The following is a 16663-nucleotide window of genomic DNA, read 5'->3' as shown; positions in this document are numbered from 1 at the left end:
TATACATTCAGTAACTGTGAGTTGAACATTCGGGTTTGTAAACATGTATTTTAATTTCATTTTGCAAAATAATTTGATGTACATGAAGGAATGAATCTGCATGTGAGAATAAGAGATTTGTAAACTTGTCTAATTAAGGTAAGGGAAATCATTATGATTCTGCAAAGAAAAATAAGGGCAATGACAAGCGCGTGTGCTCTTTTTGATATACGCGTATCAGAAATGTCTTCAGCTTCCTAAAAACAAATTTATTGTAATCATTAACCAATTAAAAGTGGGCAAACACAGCAATGGCCTTCATCTAAGCTATATACTGGTACAAGTTGTGCACATACTGGGAAAAATAAATACTGTATCCTGTATGAAAAATAGTAATTGCTAAAATTTATCAATGAAAGGGCCAATGAAAAAGCGCCCCGGCCGACAGAATTAAACTTTTATAATACAGTGCCACCTTGTGGTCAAATATTGGTCACATTGTGGAATAATTTGCATTTCTTTTTTAAAATTTTGAATATCGCATCTTTTTATTTACAGATACATTACGTCCATCAAAATTGGCAATGACAACGTCCAATGTGTAGGACTGTAGGTATTGTATACGGAAGATCATTTCTTTTAATGGGAATAGTTACTTACTACTGAGCAAGCATCAATATTATTATATTAATATAAGGTCTTAACTGCTCTGACAGCCTGCGAGCCTTACAGCTGAAATAAATGCACATAAGCATATAAAGGATACAAATCTAATTTGGTCCAGATAAAGCGCCGATGAGCAGATGAAGCACGATGCTCCATATACAATCAAGCAATTTCAGCTCGAATGATACATAATACATCCAGCAGTCACACAGTGTATATCATTGTCTCTTGGTTTTACTGAGCTCATAGCATTGGATGTAAGTTCCATGGAGTTCAGTAGACAAACACGTTTATGACAAGGATGCTGGTTTTGTTAAATATTAACTATCACTGTATGTGTGCATAATGACTGTATTCAGCTGCCTCATGATGATTGCCACTCTCCCTATTGGCACAAGGTGTAACCTCAAGGTGGATCAAGTCAAAGGGATTGAAAAAGTTGCCTGAAAATAAGTAGTGGGCACACATAAGCTCAGGTCATGGTAACATTGCGTTTTTTTCTTCCAGGTTGAAGCAGACATGAAAGTAAGGCATCAGTATGGTTTGCAGAATGCAGACAGTAGTGCAATATAAATAAAAAATAGACACCAAATGTCAGGGCAGTAACTGAAATGCCGGTCAACGTGATAGTGACGGGTCACAGCTGCGGTTCAGGTCACAGCTTGTCAGTTGGCCATCAAACTTCTCTTGCAGCTCCACGACCGAGGTTGTAGTAACTCAAGGAAAGAGGGCTACAATAAAACCAATCTTAAGAATCAGCATTTTCTGACAAATCAAAAAAAAAAAACAAGCAATCATATGTACTAAAGACATCACAATTCAGGTCTTACCTCTTTCAGAGTGCAGTAGCGCTGGGCATACCACTCCTGAGAGTACAAACAGATGATAACTCCGTGACCTAAGAAGAGTGATGTCCACATGATTATGTTCCAGATGGGACCTTTCCTTTGGTCATGGAGGATGAAGTTAAACATCACTGTAAGAATGTGACAAGAAACACATTTATGTATTTTGGAATGTAAAACTAAGAAGCTGGAAGGTGTATTGCCGTCTTACTCCCGAAGCACATAAACAAGCAGAAGAGGACTGGGTAGAAGAAGCCGAAGCAGATTGCTAGGATGTACTCGTGGACGACTGCAGACACTGTAAACACAAACAGCATGGCCGCTGGTCTGAAGCGCTTCCGGGATATCTGGAAGAAGTCAAAAAACACATAAGCATGCAGCTTTGGATCGATGTGTGATTACATCAGCAGTGAAATAGCTTCTCACACAGTCTGCACAAGAAGATCCACAGCAGTACATGCAATTCTAAATTAAACCAAAACTTTGGCAAAAATATGCCACTAAAGACATACAAAACTTATTGTATTTTACATAACCTCAGTTAAGAACATCACATTAACTGCAATAGACGAGACAGCTGTGAACGCCAGTCCTCTCATTCGGGCTCAAGAACTATTTCTATTAAATTTGTCAATTTTTTCCAGTCTGTTCTTTTAAACCATAAATGGTAACATATTCTAGTTGGTGGTGGTGTTCTCATGTTTTTAGTGTTTAAAAAAAAATAAACTTTGAACCAGTTGCAAAAAGTCCATTTAAGTTTATATATAAAATGAGTTTTCAAATTTCAGAAATAACAACCTCTCTCCAACTAACAATTATCACCAACTTCGAATGAATGTCCTCTTTAACGTTTCAACCTTCGTGGAGGTCTGCATTCTACGGGACATTGTAGTTGTACGTGAATATTTAACTATTGCAAAAACAACGTATCTAACGATGGACTTTTGCATAGTGCTGCATCTAAGTTTTAACATCAACAGGCGTTAATTATTTTTACACTTCACTTCTACACTTAAAATTGCCTGGTGTGTTAATCAAGGTTTTATGATAGTTTGAGCCAGGAACAGATTAATGCCTATGGTCAACTAGCATCCCAGAACAGACTTTAGAGGTTCCACTGTACACTGTAAAACATTTAATAAACATAGTAACAAAAAATGTGTTTTTAATACACTGACAGACTCACCCACAAGAAGTCCCAATACACGTAGTGAAACAGCCAGTCATGAACGACTACATTCCAAGTCCGGTAGTAGTTGGCAAAAGATGTTGAATTCCACCAATCCTATGATGTAAAGTCAAAATGAGCGAGTTTGACCACACACTGAAATATACTGTAATTTCCGGTGTATAAGCCGCTACTTTTTTATTCAACTTTGAACCCTGCGGCTTATACAGCAGTGCAGTAATCATTTAAAAATACTGCGACGCTCGTTAGCCAGTGAGGAAACAGCATTTCTTTCCTTGGCAGGAGCCAATCACGAGCTATCTGTGCACTCACGACGAGCTTGTCAACCCATTGGTAATCGCAGGAGGTCGTTACTCAATATAAGTCTGACTCATTGTGTCATCTTGCAAAGAACGCTAAACTCATTACACAGCAACTTAACACTCAAAAGGTATACCTAAGAAAAATACAAACGAGAGTTTAAAATAATAAAGAAAATCAATTTTCCCATAATGCATTGCATCCAATCAAAGCAGCTGCAATTATGTCAGCCTCCCTCTGGGCTCCTCTGGCTCCCTCTGGTGGACAGAGGCAGCAATGCAGCGCCATCCATTCATTTTCTATGCCGCTTGTCCTCTAATGAAATGCTTTGCTCAGATGAAATGCATTATGGGAAAACAAAATAGTTTGGGTTTTTTTTTTAACTCGTATTGGAACACGTTTGTATATTTCTTAGGTACTCCTTTTGAGTGTTAAGCTTTCTTTGGAAGATGACACTGTGAGTCAGACTGTTAAAGTAATGACTTCCTGCAATTTCCAATGCATTGACAAGCTCGTCGTGAGTTTTTTCATAGCTCATGGCTGGCTCCTGTCAAATAAAGAGCTGCCTGGTCCTCACGGACTCGTGCATGCCACAATATGTCATTTTATGATGGACACGTGCGGCTTATACAGTATATGTACAAATCTGTTTTTTCCTCAAAATTTAGTGGGTGCGGCTTATACACCGGTGTGGCTTATACACTGGAATTTACAGTAATTTTAAGATGGTGGGCAGACAGTACGGCACCTTATAAAACATTCTGTCAGCAAAACGAAGCATCTCTGCAAATGCATTCAGCCAACAGTGGAGGAAGGCAAAGAACCCCAGAAAGAGAATCAACACTCCTGCAAAATTTAACAAAACATATCTGTTGTTCTTGTCAATAAAGACGATGAGCAAAAGCTGAAAATGACTGAGTGTCTGATCTTACCAGGCAAAATGGAGTTAAAGACACAGAGCACCATTGCCCTCAGGTCAAAAAACTGAAGACTGATGCTACGGAACTGAGGGATACAGAGCCGCACAAACACATAGTACGCATAAAATAGACAGCCTAGTACCTGTGAGGAGGAAAACCATTGGGGCTGGTAAGATAAACGAGTAGCAGTTTTATTTGGAATGAGTCAGTAAGAATCCAAAAAGGTACCTGTAGTAACTTTGAGGCCACATAGCCCCATCTTATCGTTGGGTTCCTGAAAAATATAAGCAAGTTTAGGAGCTCCTTGTTCAGTTTTCGTTAAAGCACCATAAGTGCTGATGTTGTTTACCTTGGGTATTTATCTCTATAGATAAGCGTGGGTGCAAACAAGAAGTAGAGGTACTGAGAAACTTGAGGGACCACTGGGCCTGGGCCTGCAGATGACAAAACAGATGGAACAAAAAATGGTGCCCATTCCTCACCACTTCATAATTCATTCATGAGTAAATTACATCTGTGTCACCCCCATTAATGTAACAATATGTTTGTTATATTGTGATTGTAGTTTGCAATGGTGCATCATAACAGCACACCTCAGTACAGCCAGAATTAACAGAATAACGCAAGCAATGCAGATGCACCACATAATGGCTTTGTCATTTAAATTGGATAAGTGGTTAACTTGTTTTATACTTGTAAGACATTTAAAATCATATTTAAAAGGTAAGGGTTTTATGGACCTGATTATATTCTGTTTCCTATGGAAAAAATTGTTCTGAAATCTGGAAAAAAAAATAAAAAAAATGTGAGGACCAGTTGTTTGAACTTAGAGGTTCCACTATTATTCCACATTGAAAACACCCCTCAGTATGATGCGCTGTAGCTCCACACCACTAAAACTATAATAATAATAATAATAATAATAATTATAATAATAATAATAATAAGTTGGTTCATGTAATACTTCCCTGCATTACTCTAATTGTAAAGATTTTAATACATGTCTTACATTGGATCTCTGTACCTAATATTTTGGCTAGAGTGAGACTTACTGGTCTTGTCTTTAGCCCAGGCCAGGACCCTTGGTACATTCTCCCTTATATAGGAGTGGGCTTTCATCATGAGTCTCACCTGGAATGTGCACGTAACAGCTATCATCAGATTATTTCAATAAAAAGGAGCTGGTTTCCTTTAGGAATGAACATTAGACATAGAATATACCTGCTCCAGGATGATGATGAAACAAGAGGCTGGTGGAAAACTGTTCACAACTGCCACATATGTGGGCAGAAAACCAAGGGCCAAAGCTTGGTAGAGAAGAAACATGGAACCTAGGACAAAACTGTACAGCCTGTGGTGACTGGAAGAGCCAGCCTGACTCTGCACCCACAAGTGGAACAGGGTGTAGGGAACCACTAAAACAGACAGGAACATATAGATCCACGTGCACACCACCAGAGGAAATTGTCCAAACGCATAGACCAGCAGGTCAAAATCCAGCACCAGTCTGAAGAGATAAGGCATAGTTTATAAGATAAAAATACAGTAAAAAAAATAACTATCTTTGAACAGTCAAATCGGTCTTATATATTACCTGCCTTCATCAATGAAATCAACCACCAGTGTACTGAGGATAAAGAGAATGAGCAGAGCAATAAACATGTGGTAGATAGTCTGGATGTGGTTCACCTCAAGCAACTCACTAGGGCAAATAAAAAATAAAAACAGAAAAACAGAAAGAGTGACTGAAAAATGCACACTTGTTGCTTGGTTGACATCTTAGTGTCCGCTTACTCCAGGAGGGACCTGCGGCTGACAAACTGCTTGCCTTGGCTATGAGGAGGTTGTAAATGCCTGCAAGACAGGGTGATACCTGTCAAAACTCTTTTTGTTTTTTGTCTGAGTGAGGAGAGGCACATTTGTAAGAAAAGAGGGGATTACACTCACTAGCCACTTCATTAGGCACACCTGCAAATTGAGGCTGAGTGCAAGAGTTGTATCAAAAAGATACTGTTGACAGACAACCTAAATATTAGAAACATCTCCCACTATGATGCAGTGCAGTTCGATACCAACTAGCAATCTAAATTAGTGTGATTATCTTTGTAAAGGCAGTTTTTTTTCCTTGTATTGGTATATCTAATCAAGTGCCTAGTGAGTGCACCCTCCCGACTGTTTACCCGAGTCTGCTCATCTTCTTGTCTAACAGAGAGGGTGAGAAGACAGGAGGCAGCGATGCAGATTCCAGGGTGGTCGATTCCTCGATAAGACTGTCCATAAAGTCATTGACCTGGTTGTCAAACTCACGCAACAGCTCCCTCTTAAGATGCTGAGGAGAAAGAATAGCACTGGGGTAGTCAACACTTGCTGATGTACAGGGAAAAAAAGACACTTGACAAATATTTGATAAATGACAGGGAAATACAGCAATAGCAATCATTTTATTATATTTTCTCAAGGGATAATAGTTAGAAATAAAACAGACATACTCTAGTGTAGTTAGTGCACAGCTTATATAGTAGTATAGATTTACTATCCCCTGAAAAGGACTCACACAGCCATTATTGTCTAAATACCAAGCAGCACAAGTGAATACCAAGATACAATAAATATGTCTTGCTTACAGTCAAGCATGGTGGTGGCTGTATCATGGGCTGAGGCTGCACGAGCGCTGACGGCACTTTGGAGCCGCGGTTAAATGGGCTGTGACATTGTGAAGCAGAGCCCCTCCCTTGGGAAACTGGGAAGGTTGGCAATTTTCCAACATAACAAGTACAGTATAGTCCTCAGTGCTCACACTAGATATTGACACTTTGGACACCATTTGGATATGCTCACTGTGAGCTGTACAGTACTCACTTACGTTGTCAGCTATTTAGACAATAATGGCTGTGTGTTGACTTGCTTTCAGAGGACAGTAAATCTAGACTGTTATTCAAGCTGTACACTGACTACTGTACGTTTCATATCTATAGTATTGTCCCTTGTGAGATAAGTTCGGAAACTTCGGTACAGGAAGAAAAATGCATGGTTTGACATGAAAGAAAAAAGAAAAAAAAAAAAAAAAAAAAAAAAAAGAAGGAGTCCATGTATGTTTCTTGCAGAATTTTGTTTCGAGACACGATCTGGATAATGATACCATAACTTCATGTTCCGGAAACTTGACCTCAGTTTTTTCATTTCATAAGCAAATCATTCAAATGAGCCTCCACCACCCCCACAAAAAAACAACAACAAACGATTGAATTTCTAACCTCTGCTTTCCTTTTCAGTTGAAGCTTCTTGCTGATCACCTGCTCCACTTCAAGTTTCCCTGAAATGACAAGGACAATTTGCTCATTTGCAAATTGTATGCAAATAAAATTCTCAGAGGCACCATAAGACTTCAGAGGAGGTGCAGCAGCTTGAGAAAAATTAAGAAAAACATCTTTTGCAAACCTGCTTAGCTAACTTGTGTTACTTTAAAGACAAAACAAAGCGATTTTTACACAGTGAGAGAGTACATTAACAATTTTAACAATCAGTTTTCCCCAACCAGAGGATGTCCGAAAATATTGCTGGGTTTCAACCACATGACCTCGACATAGTCCTCATCACTTACGGTCTTTACTTGGGGGGCAGCTGTCATTCAGTTATCATGGAGATGTGCAGATGTCAGAGTATTATAAAGGTTTAGAGCCGAATATACAAGCCAGATATCTTCTAACTGTTCCCAAATTCTTCTTCTCAAATATTCTCCTGTCATTTATAATTCGGTGTCTACAGTTGCTTGCTGTCTGTGCCTCAATGATCCCTCAACAGTTTTCACTTGCTTAATCCATGCAGTCCAGTACTGTTTTGCATAAATTTAGATTTTGTAGACGGCAAGCAAAGTTTTGCTTCAATTTCTTGTCTAAGATGAGTTGATTATAGTCTTCAGACATTTTAAAGTGTTTAGTCGGAACTGGATTCATGTTTTGTTGTGTTTTGATTCAATTCTTGCTGCATTTGTCATGTTCATGAGCAATTTGGACCTCCAACAATATTTTAACTTTGGTTTTAGTATAAATTTTACTTATTGTTGGGCACTGCAAACTTGAGCGCGTTCATACTCGGCTCCTCTCGACAAGAGATACAGGGTTCAGCAGCCACCTTTCTCTGCATTTTTTTGGGTTATTTCTTGAACTTTGGTACCTTTATGGTGGACTACTGTAATAATAATTTTCCAAAGTTCCTATTTGAATGATTTACACATGAGAGAAGAGCGCATGTACAGTATGTGGCATTTTCGCTCGGACTTTACATGACTTTAGTTACAATTATGCTTGTTTGAGTCGGTGACAACAGCAACCGGATGTGACGCCACGTGAAACCCAACAATTGACCGATATCGGCATAAAAAAATTGATAGATTTTTCTGCCTATAATGATACCTGCGCACAAGTGATGACGTCGTGCTTTACACAGCAACAAGCTTGCTAGCTCGTGTGTCGACAATGTGGAATCATTTCCAAATTTTGCCTTCGGAATCTAAATATTCAATTTGCAATGATTGTAAAGTGACTAAGGAATCTTCCTTTTATACTTTTAATATGTCACACCAGGATGAATCACTCGGATTGACACACAGCTTGCATTCATGCAGCAAAATAACAAGCAACTAACGAAAATGCTGATTAAAAATAAGAATTTCCGGCACCCATGGAAACCCTGCAATAAGTTGTCAAGCAATCTCATTGGTTTGCACACTATAGATTTTCAAACTGGTGTGAAAATACAGCAAAATGGGAATCACATTTTAAATGAAAAAAATACATTAAAATTTCTCTTTTTTTTTTTTTTTTTTTAAATCACACTGGCAAGAATTTAACCACTTGTATGTACTGTATTAAAATGACTTAATTTTGCCAGTGTACTGTTGTGTTAAAAATCCACTGAACTTTATCTTTTCCCCGCACACAGATCTTCTTTAAATTACATAATTAACTGGTCATCACGTCTGGAGGCTGGTGCTGATTAGTACTTCCTAAGAAATTGTTGTGACGTTTTAAAACTGGGTGTGTTAGGTTAGGTGTTAGGTGTTTTCAAGAGAAAGGCTAAATTAAGAGCGTCTCCATCCTACAAGACATGTTGATAGCTTTTTATTTTATTTTTTACCTTTACTAGTGATGTGACTCTCTCCATTAGACTGGTGGTCGTGTCCCCCCAGACTGCACTCGCCATTTGACGAGCTATCCGGGTCTGAGAAAGAGGGCATTTTCGAAAAAGTTTGGCGGCGGAACCGGACACTGTCATCGCCATTTTCCATCCTGGAAAGCAAAAACAATACAATACAATAGGATTGTGTTCTTACACGTAAAACTGATCTCACAACTCCCTGAACAATAATTCAGAGGATTTAGAGTGACACACAAACGAGCCGAGTATGACGAGTGAATCAGTCTCACAAGACTCTGTATCTGTATAGACAGCCGACGACGGTAAACACATACAAAATCAGGAATTCCACTAAATTAGGTGTCTAACATCCATTTTAACACAGCTATCATCTTCACTCTTTGCCATCATTGTGTGTGAGAGCTACTGTGCGTAAGAGCTAACCAACTTAACCAAACAAGAGGTTAAATGTTGACAGTTGACAAATTCATGAATAGAACACTCACGTCTTAACCTCTACCAGTTCTACCAGCCGGTCCACATCCACAACACTGCGAGAGTCTGTCAGTCCGCTCAACCTAACTTGTCTTTATCAATCGCAAAAAGTGAGCAGCTGCTGTATACCTCCATTGTGTCAACGTTGAGGGTATTATGACAGGCTAGTCCCACGCTGATTGGATGTCAGGCCAATCCCACGCTGATTGGCTGAAATGTCACTCCACCTTTCGACGTAGCAATTTTCAAAAATTGATCACCAATATGCGTATAAGTTCGAAATTTATTTAATGGCCTCTTTTGCCAAAAATTAAAGAAACGAATTTCTAAATAATAAATAAAATCATTTTCATCTTTTGAATGGCAGTATATCGTAATAAACTAAACACAAAAAGTAAGGACCTTTGTGTTTGATCAATTACATCTTTGTTGTTAAATTATTTTTGTCAATAGATTTGACATCGTTGGAAAACCTGTTTAGTACCCTTTAAAATGTGTGCTTTTTTTCTTAAGAACATGCATTTGTGGGCAGCAGAGATGAATAAGTGACTCCTCTTAACAAGACCACGTGATTGGTCTAAATACACACCGGTGACATGCTGCCAGGGGAGGCAGGTGGGAGCCTCAACTGTCATGATGAAAAAGAAAAATATATGTAATGATAATAATAATATTAATAGTTGTCTAATGAACTGTGTATTTTTGGTATGATTCAAATAGTTTTTAACATTTTCTTAAGTAAAAATCCCTTAATGTATACATTTGCTGGTCTAACACAGAGCAGATACCTAAGATGAGGCTGTTGGGAGCGTCTCTTCTCCGCTTAGTGTGCAAGCCTTGCCTACAGTCTGAGTGTACTCAGTGAGTGCACTGAGTTAGATCATGATGCCTGCCAGTTTCTGCATGTCAGTAATTTAAGGTCGCAGAAACACTTATTGTACAGCATGACTTTCTACAGTCTGTGTAATGTTTTTAATATAAATCTGATTCTTACTAATCGGACAATAATGTCATACAGGAGGCACTTGCAGTACTCGTGTCATCCTGAAGGGGGTGAGGGCGTGCATGGGTTGGAAGGTGCTTGTCATTGCCATCCTTCCATAAAGAGCAAAAGGCAGCTTTTTTTTATCTTGGAGAAGGATAGGGTGCATGTACTTCATATACAGATAAAAGGTACGAACACAAATGTTTTTCAGTTCATAAAAAAATAGAGAAATGGAAGAAGAAGACCGCTTTCTCACACTGCCAGCACTTAGGTGCCATAGGCTGTCCTCTATAGATTTGCAGTCAAAGTTTTCAGGACGATACGGCTGACGGCTCTGTGCCCAGACAATTCGGAAAAGACTGGGAATCTCAGGGTACTTCACGATATGATAAGATTTGCAATATTTGGCTCACGATAACAATAATATCGCTATACAGAAATAGGGTGAAATAAAAACAAAACAAAATGAAATGACTGTTTTCGGCAACATGACATTAAACAGGATTATTTTTCAGGGGTCTTACGAATATGATTATTATTATTATTATTAGGAACTAATTTTGTGAATGAGATTGTACTCGATCAAAAAAACAACAAAAAAATTAGCAAATTCATCATTTGTGACAAAGGAAAAAAAAGCAGAGACCCAGTCCTGCAGCCACCAAACCAGATCCCCTCAGCTTCCTGGATGTGCCTAGAAATTCTGTCCATAAAAGTAATGAACAGACGAACCTGGTCAAATGCCTTCTTCAAGTCAACAAAACACATGTGGAATGGTTGGGCAAACTCCTACGCACCCTCAAGGACCCTGCCGAGAGTGTAGAGATGGTCCACAGTTTCACGACCAAGACAAAACTCACACTGCTCTTCCTGAATCAGAGAGGTTATGGAGCTGAATCAAATCTAAATCCAAATCCAATTTTTATTGCAAATGTTGATCTGAAATTGGAATATAGCATCAACGTTAAGCGAGCAGGAGGGTTTGTGTGTGTGTCAACAATAGACATTTTTATGGGCGTATCAGTTACTCTGGGATTTTCGCTATTTGCTGGTGGTCTCTGGGATTAACCCAGCAGAAAAGCAGGGATCTACTGTATACTGTATTTGAACAGTCAGAAATTGCTGTCAATATTGTTCATCTCATGATTTTGTGGTTTTTGAGTTATACTGATAACAAATCATTCAAGAATGTAACATATTTAGATGATGTAACATAATAGATTGAAATATTCTGATATTGTTATCATGTTTTCTCCTCTTTTAAGTTTTTAAAGAGGTCTTATTCAAAACGTTATCTAGTGATGCAGGAGCTTGGCTTGGCTAGATGAAAGACATTATTTCTATACAGTGACTTCCTTATTGTCCCATGTTTTTGGGACAATAAATTTGATTGATAATTCAGAGGGAAAAAAACTCAGCAAGTGTGCTGTAATCTGAATAAGGCTGATCTTATGAGTGGAGCATGTCCAACACAATTAACTGCAAAGAAACAAGGACACATTTATGAAAACTGTAAGCAGCTGTGTTAGTAACTTTGCATGACGACAATTCTCAATGGAGTTTTTCTGCTCCGTGATAATTCTGATCAGGAGGGATGATGATGATGTCAAAATTGAAATGACTGATGAGTATTTCCCATCCTGAATTTACCTAATGGCAGTCAAACAGATCTGTGTAAATAAATGTATTCACTTAATATCTTTTAAACATCACAGTCTTTGCATAATGGCACACGTTTCGCATGTGGAATAAACTTAATTTGACATTATAGATTTTGATGTTGCATACATACAGCAAGTGTACGGTTTTCACCCAAAAGTGAAAGGAACATGAAAAATGGAACTGTCTTGTTTCAATTTTGATTGTCTCCCATATCTGCAAAATTGGATCAGATCCAAATTAACCTTGGTTTGAAAATACAACTTCTGATCCTTCGTTTTACACCATGTAAAGATTATTCCTTTTAATTTAATAATCAAAATCTATTTGCGTTTTGAATTGATGCTAAAAGTGTAATCTGGTTCCGATCTTGATGACAATTGGTTTGCTTTTGGCAGCTGATGTTGTGTAAACCAAGCAAATTTTATTCAGTTTGGTACAATTTAATAGACATAGTGTCAGAACATGCTAAATGGATTCATCCATTTTCAGTTGGAATTTGCTTGCAAATGTGCAGTACCGTTCAGATCCAAGTCAAACTGTTTTATTTTGCTTCTGACTTTGCATACACAAATTATTTATATTATACAGTATATTATTTTTTAATTTTGCCCATTATAGACAATCTGGATTTTTACCCCCCAAGAAGTTAAAAACGTTTATGATGTCAAAAATGTGTCCAATCTCATCAAAATGTAAGTTTTCGTTAAAATAATAAAAATGTAACTTATTCCAGTTTTTCAATCAATCCTTTTATTTTCATACAAAAAAAAACACATACACACAACCGAATGTACTGAACCTTTCACACAGTAAATGATGCACGATACTAATTAACAATGTTAATTCAATAAATACATTCAACAAAAATATAAATGCAACACTTTTGTTTTGCTCCCATCTTTAATCTTTATCTTCTTTATCTATCATCTTTAATGAGCTGAACTGAAAGACCGGAAACGTTTTCTAAGTACAGTAGATCCCCATTTTTCATTGTGGTTCGGTTGCAGGACCATGTGCTACTGGTGAAAATCGGCGAATAATTGAGAAGACCATAAAAATGTCTATTTTTGGCTCACTCTCCCTCCTCTCCAAACCATCCCACCAGCTTGACCTTGATGTTCTCCTCCGATTTCAGATCTATACATCTCACACACTTATGAACGATAATGTTAGATGATCGATGATTGAGCAGATGGAATCGGAGTCACGGTGTAGAAGTTATATTCACAAACAAACGAACAAAGTGCGAAAATTGCAACGCTGAATGAAAAAACATTATCAGTGAAGCATAAAGACATAAACATGTAGAAATTGTGGGCTTTTTGAACAGTGGTACATGTATGCTCAACATCTTACCTGTGTTATCACATACTTATAAATTACTACGATATAGAGTGAATGAGAGACTCTTTTTTGAGAACAAAAAAAACCTAAAAAACTATTTTTGAGAATTTGTGGGGCGATCAATGCTGATCCACTTCACAGGTGTGGCATATCAATATAATGATTAGACACTATGATTATTGCGCAGCTGTGCCTCAGGTTGGCCACAATAAAAGGCCACTCCAAAAGTTGAAGTTTTATCACACAGCACAATGTCACATTGAGGGAGCATACAATAGGGATGCTGATTGCAGGAATGTCCACCAGAGCTGTTGCTCATGACTTGAACGTTCATTTCTAAAACAAAATCTTCTCCAAAAGCATTTCAGAGAATTTAGCAGTATATCCAATGGGCCTCACATCCGCAAACCATGTGTAACCACACCAGCCCAGGGGCCTCATTTACAAAAGTTGCTGTGTTCAGAAGTTGCGTCAGCAAGGGTGAGATGTCCTTGCGTACCTTTCACTGCAAAGGTTGGTATTTATTAGGACGGTCAAAAATTACGTGTTAATGGCGGTAACTACATTATTTGACGTTTTTAATTAATTACGTTTTAACGTAATTAATGCCTTCGTACACAAACAAAGTGTAGCTACCTCACTGAGTCACACTGAGTCTGGTGCTTTTTAATAACCTTATTCAGACCCGAACACGTCAACAGCGGTGCAAATTCCAGCTTCACATGAAAATTCACTTTCTTTGACACCCCGAGAACTTCTCACAGATCAAAGTATTATCATCATATGTAATTAAAATGGCAATTTAAAAAAAACAATCTTACTATATTAGTTCTACCTTTAATTTAATAGAAATGTTTCACTTCATTTAGCGCCTTTTGGAATTTAATCAAATTTTGATCGATCAGGTCAAAAATGCAACATCTCAGCCATATGTTGTAACCAATCCATATGTTATCAATATTCCAGTTTTAACACACAGAATTCCACCCACCCAAGTCATTACTCGTGAATCTACGCATTCTTTCACCATGCGTGGCGCTCACATCAAGTTTTTCAGTCAGCGACGCTCCATTGTGACGCCACAAAGCAAAGGCCACTGGCTCTTGTTGTCGTGTGTCCATGTATGTATATGGGACTATGAAAAAGGTTGACACCTTCGCTAGTTTTGATAAAAACTGCGTACTTTCCTCTCGCCTTCTCCGCTCCACTCAGGAACATCGCTTCATCTTCCTCCAAAACATGCCAACAACTTTGTTTTTGCCGCCGTCTTCCAGAATCAATCACCACACGCGCAGTAACATGGATTAGTTCATTGCATGAGAAGAGCGGGCGGGAGCAGTGGAAACGTATCATGATAGATTACGCATTTTGATGTAGTTTTAAGCATGTGAAAGAAGACTAAAACAGTAATATGTACTTTTAATCAAAGAAAAAAAAAATCAATAATCAGTTTCTATGAGACGTTTGGGGGCCTAGGCAATTGCCTGTGTTTGGTAAGTAGTAAGTCCGCCCCGGCCAATCTTATAATGAAGACAGCGTACAAGTGTTGCACAGCTTGTTTTTTTTGGAGTTTTTTCATGCATATGTACATTTTGAGGTTTGTGACTATGCACTGGAACCCACGCACACTTTAATAAATAAGGCCCCGGACAGCTTCTGCAACAATCGGTTTGTATGACCAAAACATTTCTGCACAAACTGTGACAAACCATCTCAGGGAAGCTCATCTGCATGCTCGTCGTCCTCATCGAGGTCTCGATCTGACTTCAGTTCATCCTCATAACCGGCGTGAGTCGGAAAAGGCTCACATTTGATGTTGTCTGGCACTTTGGGGAGGAGTTCTCTTCACGGGCGAAACCTGGTTTTCATTGTACATTGCAGATAGCAGCCAGCGTGTATGACGTTGTGTGGGCGGGAGGTTTGCTGATGTCGACTGATGCTGATGTGATCAAGTGGCCCGTGGTGGTGTTGGTGGGGACAAGCAACACAGGTGCATTTTATTGATGGCATACTGATATCGTGACAAGATCCTGAGGCCCATTGTTGTGCCATTCATCCACGAGCATCACCTCATGTTGCGGCATGATAATGCATGGCTCCATCTTGCAAGAATGTGTACACAACAACAGGACCAACATTGGACCAACATTTCACAGGCCACAATCAACAACCTGATCAAATCTATACAAAGGCGATGTGTTGCACTGCATGAGGAAAATGGTGGTAACATCAGATACTGACTGACCACTCCCACCCTCCACGCAGTAACTACATTTTGGAGTGACCTTTTATTGTGGCCAGCCTAAGTCACACCTGTGTAATAGTACGGCACACCAGCAAGGTGGATGGATTATCTCGACAAAGAAATGCTCACTATTGTGGCATTTTGTGTACATTTAAAACATTTTTGAACTTTTGAGTTCAGCCCATGAAAGATGGGAGCAAAAACAAGTGTTGCATTTATATTTTTGTTGAGTGTATAAACAAAATAGTGTGCAGCACTAATTGAATTTGTCTAGACACCATACATCCCTGCTATATATAATTATTTACAAGACATCCACACACAGCATTTGTCACAAGAAGCAGATGGGTCCCAGGACTGCTGTGACCTCATGCGTTTGCGTCCATAATGGTGGCATTTTTATACCCAAATCTCTAATAGGAAGTAACTGCATATCACCTCGATGAAGCTCTGTGCTGCCTCGAACCCTCAATACCACCTCCACCTGGAAGCAGCCACAATGAAGAGCTCAAAGACATCAATCCGATGTGTCATACAGCTGTAAGGACATACCTCATGTCCTATTGTGGCCACTGTGGTATGGTGTGAATTGATTTCTTTGCTGGAGTCTCCCAGGAAGTGGATAAAGTCCTTGTTGCCATCCATCGCAAGCCTGTTTGCTGTACTGCTGAGAATCACATTCTGGAAGGAGGTGTGGCTGTGTAACCGTAGAAACCTCAGCTGGACAACATCCACACCAGGGTAACCAAACTATGAAGCAGAGAGGTTCATATTAAGTCTAGTCATGTTGCTTCCTCAATCCACAAAGGTCAGTCTTACCTTGTCACTGCCATGTTGATGACTGAACCATTGAACTGATGATTTGTGACTTTCTGGATTCCACCTAAATATTATCTA

At 38.8% G+C, this 16663-nt stretch overlaps 1 protein-coding gene across 1 annotated transcript; it reads right to left on the bottom strand.

Moving 5' to 3' along the window:
- Positions 1–1122: 1122 nt before the first annotated feature.
- soat1 (sterol O-acyltransferase 1) lies at positions 1123–9686 on the bottom strand. The gene is made up of 16 exons (XM_054789648.1): positions 9542–9686; positions 9036–9187; positions 7154–7212; positions 6080–6228; positions 5694–5753; positions 5494–5601; positions 5121–5406; positions 4952–5030; positions 4249–4333; positions 4128–4173; positions 3912–4041; positions 3728–3825; positions 2677–2775; positions 1702–1837; positions 1476–1621; positions 1123–1376 (listed from the first exon to the last, which is right to left on the bottom strand). The coding sequence occupies exons 2-16, from the start codon at positions 9184–9186 to the stop codon at positions 1311–1313; spliced, it is 1698 nt and encodes a 565-aa protein (XP_054645623.1). The 5' UTR covers position 9187; positions 9542–9686; the 3' UTR covers positions 1123–1310.
- Between the last annotated feature and the right edge of the window lie 6977 nt (positions 9687–16663).

This window comes from Dunckerocampus dactyliophorus, chromosome 10 (genome assembly GCF_027744805.1).
Source record: "Dunckerocampus dactyliophorus isolate RoL2022-P2 chromosome 10, RoL_Ddac_1.1, whole genome shotgun sequence".
In the NCBI taxonomy this organism is placed as follows: domain Eukaryota; kingdom Metazoa; phylum Chordata; class Actinopteri; order Syngnathiformes; family Syngnathidae; genus Dunckerocampus; species Dunckerocampus dactyliophorus.
The sequence above is the reverse complement of the archived record's forward strand: the minus strand, read 5'-3'. Positions and strand labels throughout refer to the sequence as shown.